General features: G+C 35.0%; 1 protein-coding gene across 4 annotated transcripts in view; it reads right to left on the bottom strand.

Annotated features, from left to right (window-relative positions):
• tll1 (tolloid-like 1) overlaps nucleotides 1–16,160 on the bottom strand; it is an 82,646-nt gene that overhangs the window by 17,283 nt on the left and 49,203 nt on the right. For 3 of the 4 annotated variants that reach the window (XM_041219945.1, XM_041219936.1, XM_041219927.1), the window contains 5 exons: nucleotides 15,262–15,457; nucleotides 13,130–13,255; nucleotides 11,413–11,573; nucleotides 9,880–10,060; nucleotides 5,574–5,699 (listed from right to left, as the gene is read on the bottom strand). In XM_041219945.1, coding sequence (XP_041075879.1) covers nucleotides 5,574–5,699; nucleotides 9,880–10,060; nucleotides 11,413–11,573; nucleotides 13,130–13,255; nucleotides 15,262–15,457 — 790 coding nt within the window. The remainder of the gene's footprint in view (nucleotides 1–5,573; nucleotides 5,700–9,879; nucleotides 10,061–11,412; nucleotides 11,574–13,129; nucleotides 13,256–15,261; nucleotides 15,458–16,160) is intronic. The other variant, XM_041219952.1, reaches the window with a different exon arrangement.

The following is a 16,160-nucleotide window of genomic DNA, read 5'->3' as shown; positions in this document are numbered from 1 at the left end:
TTGGATCTTGAGCTGGGATTAACTATTTTTTGCTAATACTACTGTTTAGCACTATTGTGAACATCAAGCAAAGTTGTTAACAGACAAAACAGGGCCAATGCCTTGGAAATACATTTATATGACAATATCTAGAAAATGTATAATGCTAGTCCCCAAATGTTACAGTTTATTGTTAATCATTATTTTACAGTTGCTCAGGTAGGCCTTTTCTATTTCAAACACAGATCTCACCCTCCCCAAAGGTACGTATGTCGAACCTGGCAGCTGACTCTCGTGACCATGTATGTTTTTTTTTTTCCCAATCCAAGTATGGTTTACTTATCCTTAAGGCAGGATAAACATCCCGCCCCTAAGTGCTCACTTCAGACCTGCAGTGCACTCAGGCTGAGTTAACACTGACTGAGGATCAAACCAACATAAAATATTTTAATAATGGAATAGAATCTTGCAAAAACCAAGTGCAAATGGAAGTAGTGCATTCTTGTTAGGACTCCAGAGTGGACAATGCAATGTAAAAATATAACTTAATAGTTTACAAAATAACCACTTGTTCTGTTTCCTAAAATACCCACAAATCAGGTTCTAATTAAAGAAAGGCTTCTCAGAGTCAGTCCTGGGGACATACCGTGTCTGCTGGTTTTCATTCCAACCAAGCTCCTAATAACTTAACTACAACCTTAATTGAACTGATAATTTGATTAATTAGACCTATTTACTTGTTTTCAGCACTTGAACCGTGCATATTTCAAGTTAGCTGTAACATTTGAATAAGTAAATTGAACTGCAACTGTTTAAGAGCTGAAAACAAGTAAAAATGTCTAATTAAGCAAATTATTAGTTCAATTAAGAGTATAGTTAAGTAATTGAGAGCTAGGTTGGAATGAAAGCCAGCAGTTTCAGAAGCCCTAAATTAAAGGGATACAGATTGCATTTTTGTCAATTATTGTGAATTAAATTAGATGTACTGTACATTTTTATTCATAACATAAAATGACATTGGAGGTGTTCAGGTTCACAATAAATCAATTTCTCTGAATTGGTGGCTTTACTGTTCTTTCACATGTCTTTTGTGTATAGTATTTAAAAAAGGAAGAAGTGATTATTTTTTGAGAAGTGTTCACAAAAATAACAACAAGTAACAGGAATTGTAAAAGGGACTTCTTACTACAAACATAGTTTCTACAGGTTTGCTGTTACACATACTTGTACTCAGAATTGCTTTTAAGAAGTATTTATCGGCCGGTATGCCAGTAAAAATGTCAGCGCCTTGGATATCGGCTTTTAAAACACTCAGGGGTTGATGTAAGGATAGACGGAGTGCAAACAAAATAGTGGCCAGGTAATTATTTTGCACTGCCGCCTATGTAAGCTTAAGAGCAACACGCACAAATAATGAGCTGCAATCATGATAATGAGGATCGCAATGAGCGCCGCCTGTGCATCAGGCTATTTCGTAACCGCACTCACAACCTAGAGGTGAGGTAAGTTAGGAGTACAGAGAGCAGTAGGCACTCTGGAGCACAAAAATCTAATTAAACCAAACAGAAAAAATATGTCAGGGAAAGGGCAGCAAAGTCCTCTTGGTGCACCTAAAATAAAATAAAACTCTTCTGAGGAGGAGTTGAGAGTCCTTACCATTCAGGTCAGTCAGCATGAAATTTAATTATTTGGAAAAGCCTCAGCCAACATCAGTTTCACTACCAAAGACATAATACCATATGGTCCTCTATAGTGGAGAAAGTCAATGCTGGCGGTGTTACTCGGAGGACAGTCAACCAGGTGATGAAAAGGTGAAATTCAGCTATTAGGTCTAGGATGACCTGCGGAGTGAGATGATAACGCTCACCACTGGCATCTCAAACCAGGTGACCCTGGGTTTGAATATGCTGGGTCTTCTCCATCTTGCCCTTCTCCGCCAAAGGTTTTCTTGTCTGTCCTCAATAAGAGCCAAGTTTCGCTGCATCAGGAAGTGTACCACAGCAGCCATCCTGAGGCCAATGACAGGTCTCTGAAGGTGTGCAGTTCTATACAGTTTTTTCTATAAAGTTTTTTCAGGGTCAGCAATTGCACAAGTGCAAGGCAAAATCCTTACATCCCATTATAATGTTTGCACATGCTTAGTATTCCAGATCCCTGCCCAATTCCATGCTCCTTTCTTCATCTGAATACTTTTCAATATAATTTAAATGTACTAATTATAGCAAAGTGCTAATTTGATTTTTAGTAGCAGCTTTTAGCAGCTGAAGTCTCACTTTACAGCCGCTAAACACGGTTTGAATGTGCAAAACGCAGAATTTGGCCGCAATATAGGGGTTTTGCAGCTGCAAATCACTTTGCACATATCTTTACATCAGTCCCTCAATGTGGAAGTTAATTGCCATAGATAAGTTCTTGTTTTAAAATCAACACACTTATGAACTAATTTATTGAATACCTCCCTTTAAAGCAATTATGAGTATGACTAACAGCACATGCCTAATGGTTTCTGCAGATGATGTATCATTGTGCATATTTTGTTCACTATCTATGATGGCACAAAGATGAATCTTAATCCGCCCATAATTAGAAAAAAATATATGAGTAACATTTAAGGATTATTTTAGACTAGAGTTAAATCTTCATTTCTCTAGATAAAAGAAACATTTATTTGTGTAATTATATACACAAATATATATATATATATATATATATATATATATATATATATATATATATATATATATATATATATATATATATAATATATAATATGTAAATTGTATATAACATTAACATTTATTATTCCTTCTAGGCCACTTTCATGGTGTTTTTGGAATTGAACTTATTGGAATTGAATGTACTGATATAAGACAACAGCTTGGGGATTTAAATGCTTGCCAAGGTTATTGTAGACTAATACCATTACAAATGATTAACTTTTCCCATACTAAAGTAAGGTTAAGCACCAGACTCAATAACATTAAAACCCCAAACACTACCAGGATGCAAGATAAGAATAATAATAATAATAATAATAATAATAATAATAATAATAATAATAATAATAATAATAATAATAATAATTAAAAAAATAAAAAAACATATTAGAGGTTTTGAGTATTCGGTAATATGTGAACCTAATACATAACAATTATGCTATTAATTTACATCCTTAGCCTCAGGTGTACATATAAAATTAGATTTATCAGTATCATTTTTTTTTTTTTTTAATGTTTTTCATTAAATATACAAAACACTACAAAGCGCTATGTAATTCAATATGTAACGTAACCTTATTCAGCAGGTTTCATTTCACTTTATGAAACAAAATTAATTAATTCTATAGGGTGAAGCAAAATGTTTGGCCAGTGCTATGTATCTTTGATACATAGTGCATAGGCCATTTAAAGTCTTCAGTTAAGCCTGGTTCAGTAGTATGCATGTTCTTTTTCTTTATTTAATTTTTTATCAATTTAGTATACTGAGTTTTGTGGTTGACATTTTACTAAACTGTAATTTAGTCAAAGGATGGAATTTAATATTTTACACAACCATGTTTATAGATGTATAAAAGTCTCCTTTATTTTATTGTTCAATGCAGAGATTACTTAACTGTGGTATTTAGGTCAGGATTTGGCCATTTAAAAAATAAATAAATTTAAAAAATGAAATAAATGTTATTCTTTCTTCCTGTTCTGAAATTATTCAAATGCAAAATGCCACATTACAACATGCAGTATCATTCACAATTAATAAATAAATACAAGTATGTGTGTCAGTCTAAATTTGTATACATTATTAATATTTCTTTAAGTACAGTTCCTGTACTGATTGAGAAGTAATTGTCTAAACCTTCTTGGAAATATTTCTGTTACTTTTAGTCTCAGAGAATGCCTAAAGTACCCATTAGGAAGACTGTGTTAATAACAGATCCAACTATAATGTACCAACACCCATAGTAGAATTATACCTTTGAACGTATAAATTACAATTCTAAAATTATGTATTATTCATGTCTAGAACAACCTATAATGACACATAACAGGCTACTGGAGTTAGTATTTATAGTCTGCACTGTATTTCCCTTAATCATTTTGTTGAGGGTCTACTGAACACAAACTAAAGAAAGCTATATCCAAACTTATATGGCAAGTATACCTTTTTGGTTTTAAAACACCTAGGAGTTTATGTTGACTCAGAAATGTCTTCATCTAGACAATGTGGGGAAGCTATAAAAAGGCCAACAAGATGATCAGATATATTGTGAAAAGTGTTGAATTTAAATCAAGGGATATAACATTAAAACTGTACAATGCATTAGTAAGACCTCACATAGAATATTGTACTCAGTTCTGGTCACAACAAAAAGGATATTGCTGCTCTAGAAAGAGTGCAAAGAAGAGCGGCCAGAATTATTCCAGGTTTAAAAGGCATGTCATATGTAGACAGGCTAAAAGAATTGAATCTATTTAGTCTTGAACAAAGAAGACTATGCGGCGACCTGATTCAAGCATTCAAAATTTTACAAACAAGGAATTTCAAACTGAAAAAAGAAACAAGGACCAAGGGACACAAATGAAGATTAGACAAAGGGGCATTCAAAACAGAAAATAGGAGGCATTTTTTTTACACAGAGAATTGAGAATATCTGGAACCAACTCCCCAGTAATGTTGTTGAAGCTGACACCCTGGGACCCTCAAGAAGCTGCTTAATGAGATTCTGGAATAAGCTACTAACAACCAAACGAGCAAGATGGGCCGAATGGCCTCCTCTCGTTTGCAAACTTTCTCAAGTTCTTATGAAACATCCCCTAAATTAATCTTATTTTGGAAAATCAAAAGGAGGAACAGGAATCCATCCCTGCTCGTTATTTTTTCATTATCCTTGTTCAAAATCAGTTGCTGTTTTTTAACTTGATTTTCCTGTTATTTTGTTTTGAACTAAATCATAAGACTTAATACCAAGGCTATATGTTGTTTCTTGAACATCAGTTATTACCCAATGTCATTGGTGAGCTTTACTAAAAAATAATAATAATAAAAAAAAAAACTAACCCTTGTCTGTCCCCTGAATAGTGTATCTTGAACCCTAGACCCTAATTTCTCTGCTTTTATTTGGAATGCCCAATTACATTTATTTCCAATGACCTTATGATATCTATTTTACTCTCTAGACCAGTATTAAGCAACCTTGGCTCTTCCAATCAATCTCACTGCAGACCCTTAATTATTTAATTGACCTGCAAAAGGTTTGATTCAATAATTAAGGGTCTGGTTGGAACAAAGTCCTGCAGTGGAATGGATTGGAAGAGCCAAGGTTACCTACCTACCTTAGTATTTAACATTTTTTGCATTTCTATGGCAGACCTATTTCCACCATGTTTTGTATTCTTTGTAGTAATGTCTGGGATGGATACACTGTATATACTTCTAATGTATAGCTCTCCACTGGTCACTAAAGAAAATGAATTAATATATGCATACAATATAAAATTAGGGTTCAGAGACCCAGCTGCACTAGAAACATTGCAATTCAACCAACACATGACACAAACTTAGATTTTACGATCAACAAATGAAAGTGTATCACATACCTTCTTTACAGTCAAGTTTGTTTTCATGTAGCACAAATCCATTGCGGCACTGACATACATAGCTCCCTATAGTGTTGATGCAGTCATGCTGACAGCCGCCATTGTCCTTGGAGCACTCATCCTTGTCTGTGGAGAGTGTGAGAGACGCACAACATGCACCCATGAATTGCTTACTTTCGAAATGAGCAGAAAAACAACATGCTGGTGTGTTTGTCCAGAACAGAGTAAGCCAGGGCAATAGTCTCTGCTGACCTCTCTAAAAAGAAGCCCAACATTTTTTACCCTAGTTGTACCCATTCATTAGCCTATTGCTTTGTGTAGCTTACAGCTATTGCCAATGCACTGCGGTTCTTCTGTATTACTGTTTGTGCTACACCTTTTTGTCACATAACTCATAAGCTTGTCTAGGCGACTGTAGATGCATTACTATATTCTACACTATTAGGTGTAGTACTACCAAAGTTTTTTGACATCATAACTACAGTACATGTTTACAAGAATTGTGAAATGTTGCAAATAATATTGCTTTGTTGTTATGTTAAGAATTTCTTTTTCACAACCAAATTTTGAAATATAGTGATATCACTTCTTGTTGATGATAACATACAATTATATATATTGTATATGATTAGTTAAAATAAAAAATCAAAGTGTCACTTCTTTTTTATTCACTGCTAATGGTATTTACTTCTGATAATTTAAATAAATCATTTAAAAAAAATACTGACAATATGCTTAGCTCTTGATGTATCTGGACATATTAAAACACACAAATAATTCAGCAGTATTTTTCAGAAACTAGAATAAAGAGACTCATTTTTTCACAAAAAAAAATGTCAGATTAGATTTGACTTGTTCAAGGCAACCACTAAGCAGACCCTTCTGTTTATTAGCAAATAAATCCTCTAAGAGAGGTTTTACCGGGTTAGACGTGAAGCTGAAGACAAGCAGAAGAAATATGACCTGAGTAAAACAACAACATAATTCTCCACAGCAGGAAGAAAAGCCAAACTGCATTAGCAGATAGTCATTTCAGAAAGATGTAGTCAGGTGCTACCATTCTAAATCAGCTGTCATTTCAGGCAGGACTGGCCCGTCCATTAAGCAAAACTATCAGACTGTTTGACACAGGTACTTACTGTAGTGCCATGTTGCAAATAGCTCCTGTCATTTCAACATGCAATGAAATGAAAGCACAGTTACTTGTTACAAAGACATCTAAAAATCAGAGGATGCTGAAACTGAAAGGGAAGCTCAATCTCTTTACTCAGAGAAATTCCTGGTATCCTTTGGGTATGAACAGGCTGAAATAGAATACGCTTTGTTGTTCATTTTGTTTTGTTTTTTTGTCAATATGGAAACCAAGAACATATTAAAAATTGTCCAAATCTCCCGTACTTAGAAGGAATTTTCTCAACACATTCCCCCTTATACAGTTAGATGCACATTTTATTTTACAAGTCGATACTTATATGTAATAACATTACATTGTGAAATTTCACGGAAAATGTTTCAGAAAATTCCATACATAACTTCCATGCAAGTCTTTAATCTTGCAGGGCTTGTATGTTTCTAAGCCCTGCATAATACCTACACCTTTCTGTACAGGTTATTCAGAGTTATTATTTTTTTATATCATGTTCCAGGTAACATGGCATTCACAGTCAGGTGTGTGTATCTTTAGGAAATTATTCTTGAATGTTTTCTGGGTGGAAAAAACAAGGTTGAGTTCCACTCTCAGTTAGCAATGGTGATTAATGTGGCATCTAGTAAAATAAACATACTGAAATGTAAAACAACAACACATAAATAAGCACTGTAAATGGAGTTACAATGAATATTAATTAAGAATGTCTGAAATGTATATATAAAAAAAAAGAGAAATAAAATGGCTCAGGAGAGAATTTTTCTGATACCCAACAAAATGTATACCCTTTAAAACTGTAACACTTAGTAAGGGGCAACCTGGCATTAATTTTTTTAACATTTAAAAACAAGGAATTAGAATGTAACCATGTTAATATCAGAGAACAAATGTTTGGATGCAAGAAAACATTTGTTGCTGACAGGTGGAAACCAGTTTCCCAGTTTTGAATGGATGCTTTTTTCAGTCTGAGAGAGTAAGGAAAGATCCATTCCCAGTAATACATGTTAGATTCTGAAGCAGTCAGAGGACGTGTGGTCGTACCTCTGAGACCCTCAGAGGCCGCCAGTCTCTCATTAATACGTACTCGGCCTGAAGTGGCAACCTGCACCAAGTCCTTGCAAGATTGAAAAACAAACATTTTGTCTTTGCAGGAAGCTTCCTTGTCTGTGAAAGAAAATGTACCAAGATGGCACCAAAGGTGAGTGTGTGCTCGGCACATCCATGCCAATTAATGAGCTAAGATTTTGTACTTTTTATTTTAAAAATAGAGGACCCAGCCTAATAAACCAACATAATGCTGTAGTTATTCATACACAATTAAAGTTATTACTACTTTGCAACATACCATTTTTAATATCTTAATAAAAACCAGAGTAGGGAAATGATTTGTTTCAAATTTACCTTTTACACAGTAATCATACACACACACAATTAGATAATTTAATTTTACATTTGCAAAGGGAAAAAAATATATTTTCCTTGTTATATTTAGTTGAGTAGGATACACTGTTTGACAGACATTAAATATATATTATCACTACAGAGTTATTCAGTAAACTATATTTAACTGCTTTTAAATAGCATGCTTGCTGTTTACTTGTTTGCAGACTGGTTATCATCATGGCAACCAAAGGTTATTTTGACCACCGAGTTGTGGTAAACAATTGCTAAAAACATAGCTGTAGATTGTAGCTTTTCAATTTAAAGAGTGTTTAAAACTTTGCATTGATGATTTAATGGACAGGTAGAAACATTTGCCAAAGATTAAAAGGCACACCATCCTTCTGCCTGCCTCTCAAAGTAAATGACTGAAATATGAACAGAAGACATTCTTTATCACATTCTGACAGTAAATGACAAAAAATGCCATGTGTATTAAACCTTTGCAAAACTTTTAACCTCTTTTTATTAAAAGAAGAGAAAAACAACTTGAAAACCATTGTAAATATTGCTCAATGTTCTATTACCTTTTATAATGCTGTTAATAATGCTGTGTTTATTATCTCTTGGGGTTGGATAATCTCAAGTTGGAGTCACACATACAGACATATGCAAAGAAAAAAACACACACACAAAACCCATGCACTTCAATATGTGCACATGCACACAAAGTTACATTTCCCAAGAAGAATTTTTCAAAAAACAGGGTTTAGTACAGCAGGGTAGGGACAGAAGCTGTATGGGTTTCCATTTCAGATTTTTGTGAGATTGATGGAATTTATTCATAACAGAATAAAAAACCTTACACTGCTTGAACATGGAAGTATTGTTGGTGGTCATTCACACAAATGATCTGGGGCAACTACCAGATCATTGGATTATTTGACACTGTATCACAGTTTTCATGGAAGAATAAAATGCAATCAGACTAGACCAGCATAGACCCTCCCATGATCAGGATACTTTACAAAGATTAAGACCCATGAGGAAAAATACACTGCCTGTCAACTGCCATACTAAGAAAAAATACATCACCTTGTCAGAGTTGTCAGATATGCTTCATTTCTTCATTATTTAGACAGGCACCTAGTTATATCTGTGACATTTATTTTTAACTTGATATTGCTCATTTCCACACTGCTTTGTAAAAATATATATATAATCCGAATAACTTAACCAAATGGTAAACTGTCATTTTACATTAGGCTATCTATTAGGTACAGTAATTGGCACCCGCAAAATAAGCAGACAGGTTTAATTGCTATACTTGTTTATACCCCATCTACACAACAAATTAAAAGAGATTGACATTTCAAATTTGAATTACAATCTGTGGTCTGGCACACTGAAACTCAGCCTTCCTGCAAATGCCTCTGATATGGCAGGAAGAATATTAAAAGTGTACAGTATAGTGCAATTTTCACATTAAATACTTTTCAGTGACCCTTAGCACTTATTATAAATACCAATTATGCAGTATATCTCAGAATGCGGAAAGGAAACAAAATAATAAAGATAACGTATGGTCTTTGCATCCAGTGAATGATGACACAGCACACAAACAATGACATTTGGCTACTATGCAAACATTTGCATACTTACTCTGAAACAACAATATAAACAACATTGAAAGCCATAAAATCTTGTAACTGCTACACTAGTGTCAATTACCTCTTGATGAACACAATGAAAAAAAAGGAATTAAGGACAGTGTCATACCTGAAAAGAAATGTGCCTTGAAGCCCTTCTTTGATACTGTGTTGTCGGATTTGAACTCTATTCTCATGTTGTTGTACTGGGACGTGATGACTTCAGGCACTTCTGTTCCACAATACTTTCCATGCAGTTTGGAATCTGAGGAAAGGCCACTGCGGACTTCTACATAATCATACTTGCAAACCTAAGTTAGAGCAAAAGTTATTCTCATCATCAGTGACATTATCACTTGACTTCAGACAAAAAATGCATTGTACATTCCAGCACTTTAAAAGGTGAATTAAAGTACATGATACAAACAAATCATTTCTTAATAAGAAAATCTAAATATTAAGTGGTTAATTAACAAAAAAATTAACAAGTTTTCATATTGTTATAAAGACAGCTTTGTCAAGTCTTTAGTCATTTTTTTGAAACTAGGAATATGTATCCTTCCCATCCCCTCTGTTCAGGATATAAATTTAACAGTTGTCATTTGCACATAAACACAAATCTATTCTCAGAAACCAAAGGATTATCCCCTTATTTGTTAACCACAATTTGTTACAACCGTCCTACACAAAAACCTCTAAGCTCCTTAGAAGGGTCTTTCAATATTGTAATAATCATTATGTCTGGAGGGTTTTGATAGTTGTATCAGCTAAAAGAAACAAGATCATTCTGTCAGGACTAAACAGGAATAAATGGCAATGTGGCAGAGCAAAGCTCTGCCCTTTTTAAATTGGCAAGGATGGGGTTAATTTCCCCTACCTGCCTGGGTTTATTATGTTCAGGTGGCTGGGGTTGATTAGTTGATTAGGTTAATTAACGATCAATCAGTGCCCAGCCACCTGACATAAAAGGAGGCCTCTGCTTCCTCATTTGGGAGGAGGGAGCTGAGGAAGCAGGTTGGGGTTGGGGTTGGGGTTGGGGTTGGGGTTGGGGTTGGGGTTGGGTTTGGGGTTGGGGTTGGGGTTGGGGTTGGGGTTGGGGTTGGGGTTGGGGTTGGGGTTGGGGTTGGGGTGGGGTTGGGGTTGGGGTCCTTGTTTTTGTAAGTTTGTTTTTGTATTGTTTTTTTTTTTTTTGTGTTTAAATCCCTTTATTTTGCCATTGTGCACTTTTGTTTTGTGTTATTTATAAAAAAAAATAGTATTTTTTTTTGAACTGCAGACTGTCTCTGGGCCTCCAGGCCACAGGCAACAACTGCATGTATATTGATTACTCAGACAGAAAGATATGTGGAGTAGATAGCCTGCTGTTTTGGTCCAATAGCAGCTAAAGATAACAAATGAGGGGGAAAAATGCAATAAAACATACTCTATAAATCTGAAAGCTTTTAAATAATATTCTCAAGATTGAAACTCATTCTACAACTTCACTCAAAGCTATCACAGCAGAAGTTGTAAAAGACTTCCCAGACTATTTGCCCCAAACCCAGTTTTAATTTAAAAGGCACTTGTAGAAAGAGTCATGTTAAATAGCAAGTACTTGTGAATAACTTCTGTGTATGTTTGGGGGGAGGAGGTTGAGTTGTTGGGATGTTAAGAAATCACTTACTTCATTTCCCTCAAGTTCAAAAAACTCAAACTGCATGGAGATCCGGTACTGAGTAGGTGCAACCACTTGCCACACACAGTTCTTATTGGGAGGGTATTCCTTGGGCCAGCCTGGTGTTGTAATAGTTCCATTCAGCTTGGTCAGGAGACCACCACAGGCAGCTTAAAAAGAATTACAAAAAAAATCACAGAATGCTACTTAGTGCCATCAATTTACTATTCAGCTTGCATTATGGTTCACTGGGTTTTTTTCTGTTCCAGAGTTTCTTTTCCTTCAACTACTTTTACTTTCTCTGTCTGATTCATTGCTGCTAATGATGGTCCCATTTAGGAGTTATCTATTCCTTGGACAGACAGCTTGTTCCACACCTCTCAATTAAGGTCCATTGTGTTCTGGCCTGGTCATTGACATCCCAGAATAGTTTGGTTGCTGAACTATGTTTTATTTACAAAGCTACATACATATTTAAAGTATACCACTTCTAGCTTTTAAACATTTAAGTGCAACCCCCACCTTCGTCTACCCAAGCCTGCATGCTTGTAACACAAGCATGATTAGAGGTGTATGTTTCTATAACCGTAGTACAGAAAGGAAGAATTGGAATAACAAAGATTTTCTTGGTTTTACACAAGGTTAGCATTTGCAGCTGGGTTGATAAAGGTTCTGTCATACACATTATTTAATTGGTACTTTTACTCTGCCAATCCTATGATACCAGGATAGAAATTGCAATTTTAGGGACGTGAATATGTAGAGAGAGAATAACAGATGACAGGATCGGTATTATAAATCCGTAATTCCATGAAAGGGGTCTGATGTAGAAATGTAAATGCTCCAGTTTGTTTGTTTTATCAATTCAGAATGCTGAGATTAAAATACAATCTTAAAAGCTTCCTTTCATTTGAATATATAACATATAATGTATACTGTTTAACTTAGTTTTAAATGCAGTATATAGAGGGCGGTTTGTGTCTTGACAGCTGCCTGCTTGCTTCAAGCATGACTTGTAATAAAAATACCAACTCTCAATGACACACACTAGTAGTTTACTACAATGCGGTTAATAACTTTCAGGGGCAAAATACAGGTAGTGGACAAAAAAATGGACAGCAAAAATGGTAAATGAGGGACACCAAGTATACTGAAAGCAAGGGCTTCCACACAGGTGTGGCTCATGCGTTAATTAATCAAATAACATTCCAGCATGCTTAGGGTCATGTATAACAATGCTGGAGAGGCTTGGTTGCCTATAATTATGGCTAGCATGGCTAGCAAGAGGAGATCTCAGTGACTTTGAAAGAGGGGTGATTGTTGGGGCGCGTTTGGCAGGAGATTTAGTGACCAAGACAGATCAAATTGCTGATGTTTCACAAGTAACGGTGTCTAAGGTGAACTCCGAGGGAAAGACTTCATCAGCATAGGGCAACAGTGGACGGAAGCACATACTCCAGGATCGTGAAATCTGTGCATTAATTTGAAGTGCAAGACAAAACAGGCGAGCAACTGCAGATCAGTTGACTACAAATTTCAGCCCGGGGCGCGAGCAGCCAGTTTCATCAAAAACGGTCCGCCGAGAATTCCACAGAGCGGGATACCATAGTGACCCAACGGCCTATTAAGTGACTTTACACTGGTGTTTCCATTTTTTTGTCCACTACCTATATATTAGCCTTGTTGTATTCTTGAACCAGTATATAGTTCTGAATGTGTACTGTACCTTCACAACTCTTCTTGTCTGGAGCAAGTTCATAGCCAGGATCGCAGGCACACTTGTAGCTACCCAGTGTGTTCACGCATCGCTGTTCGCACCCTCCATTGTCAGGTTTGGTACATTCGTCTTCCTCTGTGAAGGGACAAAATCAGAGCACATTAATTAAGAACCATCGCTTTCCTCTGCTCCGGCAGTAAAAGAATAAATGAATGTTGCCAAAAAAGGGCAAGGGGTTGTGTGTACACCATTATAACTGTGTGAGTCGATTCATTTCTGCTAAACAACGCATTTTAGAAACACTGAAGACCTGCAACTGAAAAAAGACAAGTCTTACTCGGCCATTCCTAACAAAAGCTTATGACAGCTGCAGTCCTAATTTAGAAGAACCTGCGAGAGGTTGTGACACAGTAACAATCAGAGTCACGTACATAACAACGTGACTGACTGGAAATCCAGATCTGGGACATGTTTTGTAGGACATGTTATCTGCAACCTTATGGTTTTCTATTACAATATTATTAAAAGTTTATCCCTGAGGCTACCTAACTGAGACCACAATACTCCTGGCTGAGAGGGACCATTCCGAGCAAAAACATCACTGGTAAATTAAAGCAGTACATCCTGACTACAGTTACAATAAATAATGTATTTCTATAAGGTTATAATAATAACTACTCAACAGATGTATTCACTTGCATTATTATTTGTGTACTTTGGATTTGTAAAGTGTACAGCATATTTTAAATGTACAATACTTGCAAAAGTTATTTCTAATCATACAGTTAGGACTTTGTAGACTTTTGCACAGACCTGAATTTGTTACTGCTACTTGATGTTTTTGTCTTAAACCTCTGGTGTTACTGTCTAAGCACAAAGCAATAAGCACTGGCTGAAAAAATCTGTTTTCATACCCTTTTCTAATAACTTGTTGCAAGGATTTGGGATTCAGACCTCCCTAGTTGCTTAGGTTATGTTATAATTCTTTGTATTTGTATATGTATATTAGAGCTGTTATCTGGAGCCAGAGAGTGTAGGTATTAAGGTGGGAGTAATAGTGTGGTATAGAAAGCATTCTAGAAACTGAACCTTTTCACACAGCTTTTTCAAGACAATAGGTGTCCTAAAATTAATAAATACACAAGCAGAAATAAATAATGCTTGGTGTATACATTAAGAGAATCACAGCGCTTTAATTTATGTTTTTTTTTTTTTTTTTCAAATTCTCCCAGTTTTAGAGTTGTGCAGTTTGAATGTTCTTATAGTAATAAAAACTGTACTTTAAAGTTAACACGGCACCATCAAAAACATTGATACCAAACCAACTGATTTCAGTTCTTAAAGTTTCATTATATCAGATAACCGCTACAGTACACTGTCAACTAAGCATCTGTTTCTGTCTAAAGATAATTCTGGCAAAAATAAATATTCCCTCACCAACTTGTATAATCTTTGTAAAATAGGAGATCAGAGCAAGACCTCTATTGGTTTAATATGCATGTGCTACTGCCACAAAGGTTTCTATAGTATCTGAAACGTATTGCATTTGTTATATATCTAAATACATACAACTGAACACAATTCTACTGCTTTTCTGTTTAACACAGTAGTCCCGTAGTTACTAAACCAATAAACAATAAACATATTAAAAGCATGTTTTGCTTATTTTATTTATTTATTTATTGCTTATTTTCTAGGTGCTTATTTTTATTCATTTATGTATTTATTTATCTTCCTTAACATATCTTTACATTTTTATATATATATATATATATAGAGAGAGAGAGAGAGAGAGAGAGAGAGAGAGAGAGAGAGAGAGAGAGAGAGATCGACAGATCATTTTGCAGCATCTTCATGATGTCAATTGTTAATAAGCACAAGAAAAAGTCACTGCACCTGCTCTAAAACCGAGTTTGTAATTTTTCAATCACATCTCTTAAATTGTATCCAAATATAAGTACCAAGTCTCCTTTTATGCTCAAATATAAGTGATATAAGTTTATTTTGATGCTCAGTATACAGTTGATCTATGTAAACATATGTTTTATATATTTTACATCATACAGTATAATCAGGTGATAAAAAAGCATATATTTGTGGAAGTGATAAAACAAAAATGTCTGATTTCATGAAGATTGTACCTTTGAAGAAATTTGCAGCAAATCCAGCCTTGTTGACTGTTCCATCCGAAATGAATTTCATCCATAAGTTATTTGAGGTAGATCGGATATCATCTGGTTTATCATAGCCACAAAAACGGCCAATCAGGGGGCTGTTCTCTGTGCTCCCATCTCGCACCTCCAGGTAGTCATAGGCACAGTTATCATGCCTTTCGATCTGCCAGAACATACAAGAGATCTATATCACAGCATATGCACTCATGGTTTTAACAATGTCCCAATGTACCCCCATTTTTGTATTCAATAACTCTTGCATAACAAGAAATTCTGGATTCTAAAATCCTTTACAAAATTAGTTACTGCACTATTACTGTACTATTGCAGTTAAAAGGATGAGAAAAGGATTTTCTCATAATTTTCAAAAATTGACAATATATTACTATTACAAAAAAAAGACAATTCAGTATTATTATAGAGAATATATGATAATAGAGATATAATACTATTCATATTTTTACTTAATAAAACTCGCCTGGAATTTTTCAAAACAATATAATATTTCAACAACATGTGGATTTCTCCATTATTAACATATGAAAACATTAATATAGTAGTTTTAAGGCTGGGATCTTTTCCAATATAAGCAGTGTTTAAAGATCACATAACTTTTAAAATTAACATCAGTACTAACTGAGTTGTGTGGGTTGGAATTTCATATTCTGCCTACAGGCGGCCCTCTTCTAAATCCTTACGTTTGTTTGAATGAAATGATGGATCGTTGCCAGTGTGTTTCCTATGAATGTTGCCAATGTTTCACTTGATAGACTGAGACTGAACCTGGAGTATCTCTACACTGTGTACACTGAGGAAGTCCTGTGCGTCACAAGTCAGTGGAAGCTATGAAGGTTCTTTCTTCTCTT

Source organism: Polyodon spathula, chromosome 2, assembly GCF_017654505.1.
Source record: "Polyodon spathula isolate WHYD16114869_AA chromosome 2, ASM1765450v1, whole genome shotgun sequence".
Taxonomy (NCBI): Eukaryota; Metazoa; Chordata; class Actinopteri; order Acipenseriformes; family Polyodontidae; genus Polyodon; species Polyodon spathula.
Note: the sequence above shows the minus strand (reverse complement) of the source record. Positions and strands in the feature narration are given on the sequence as shown.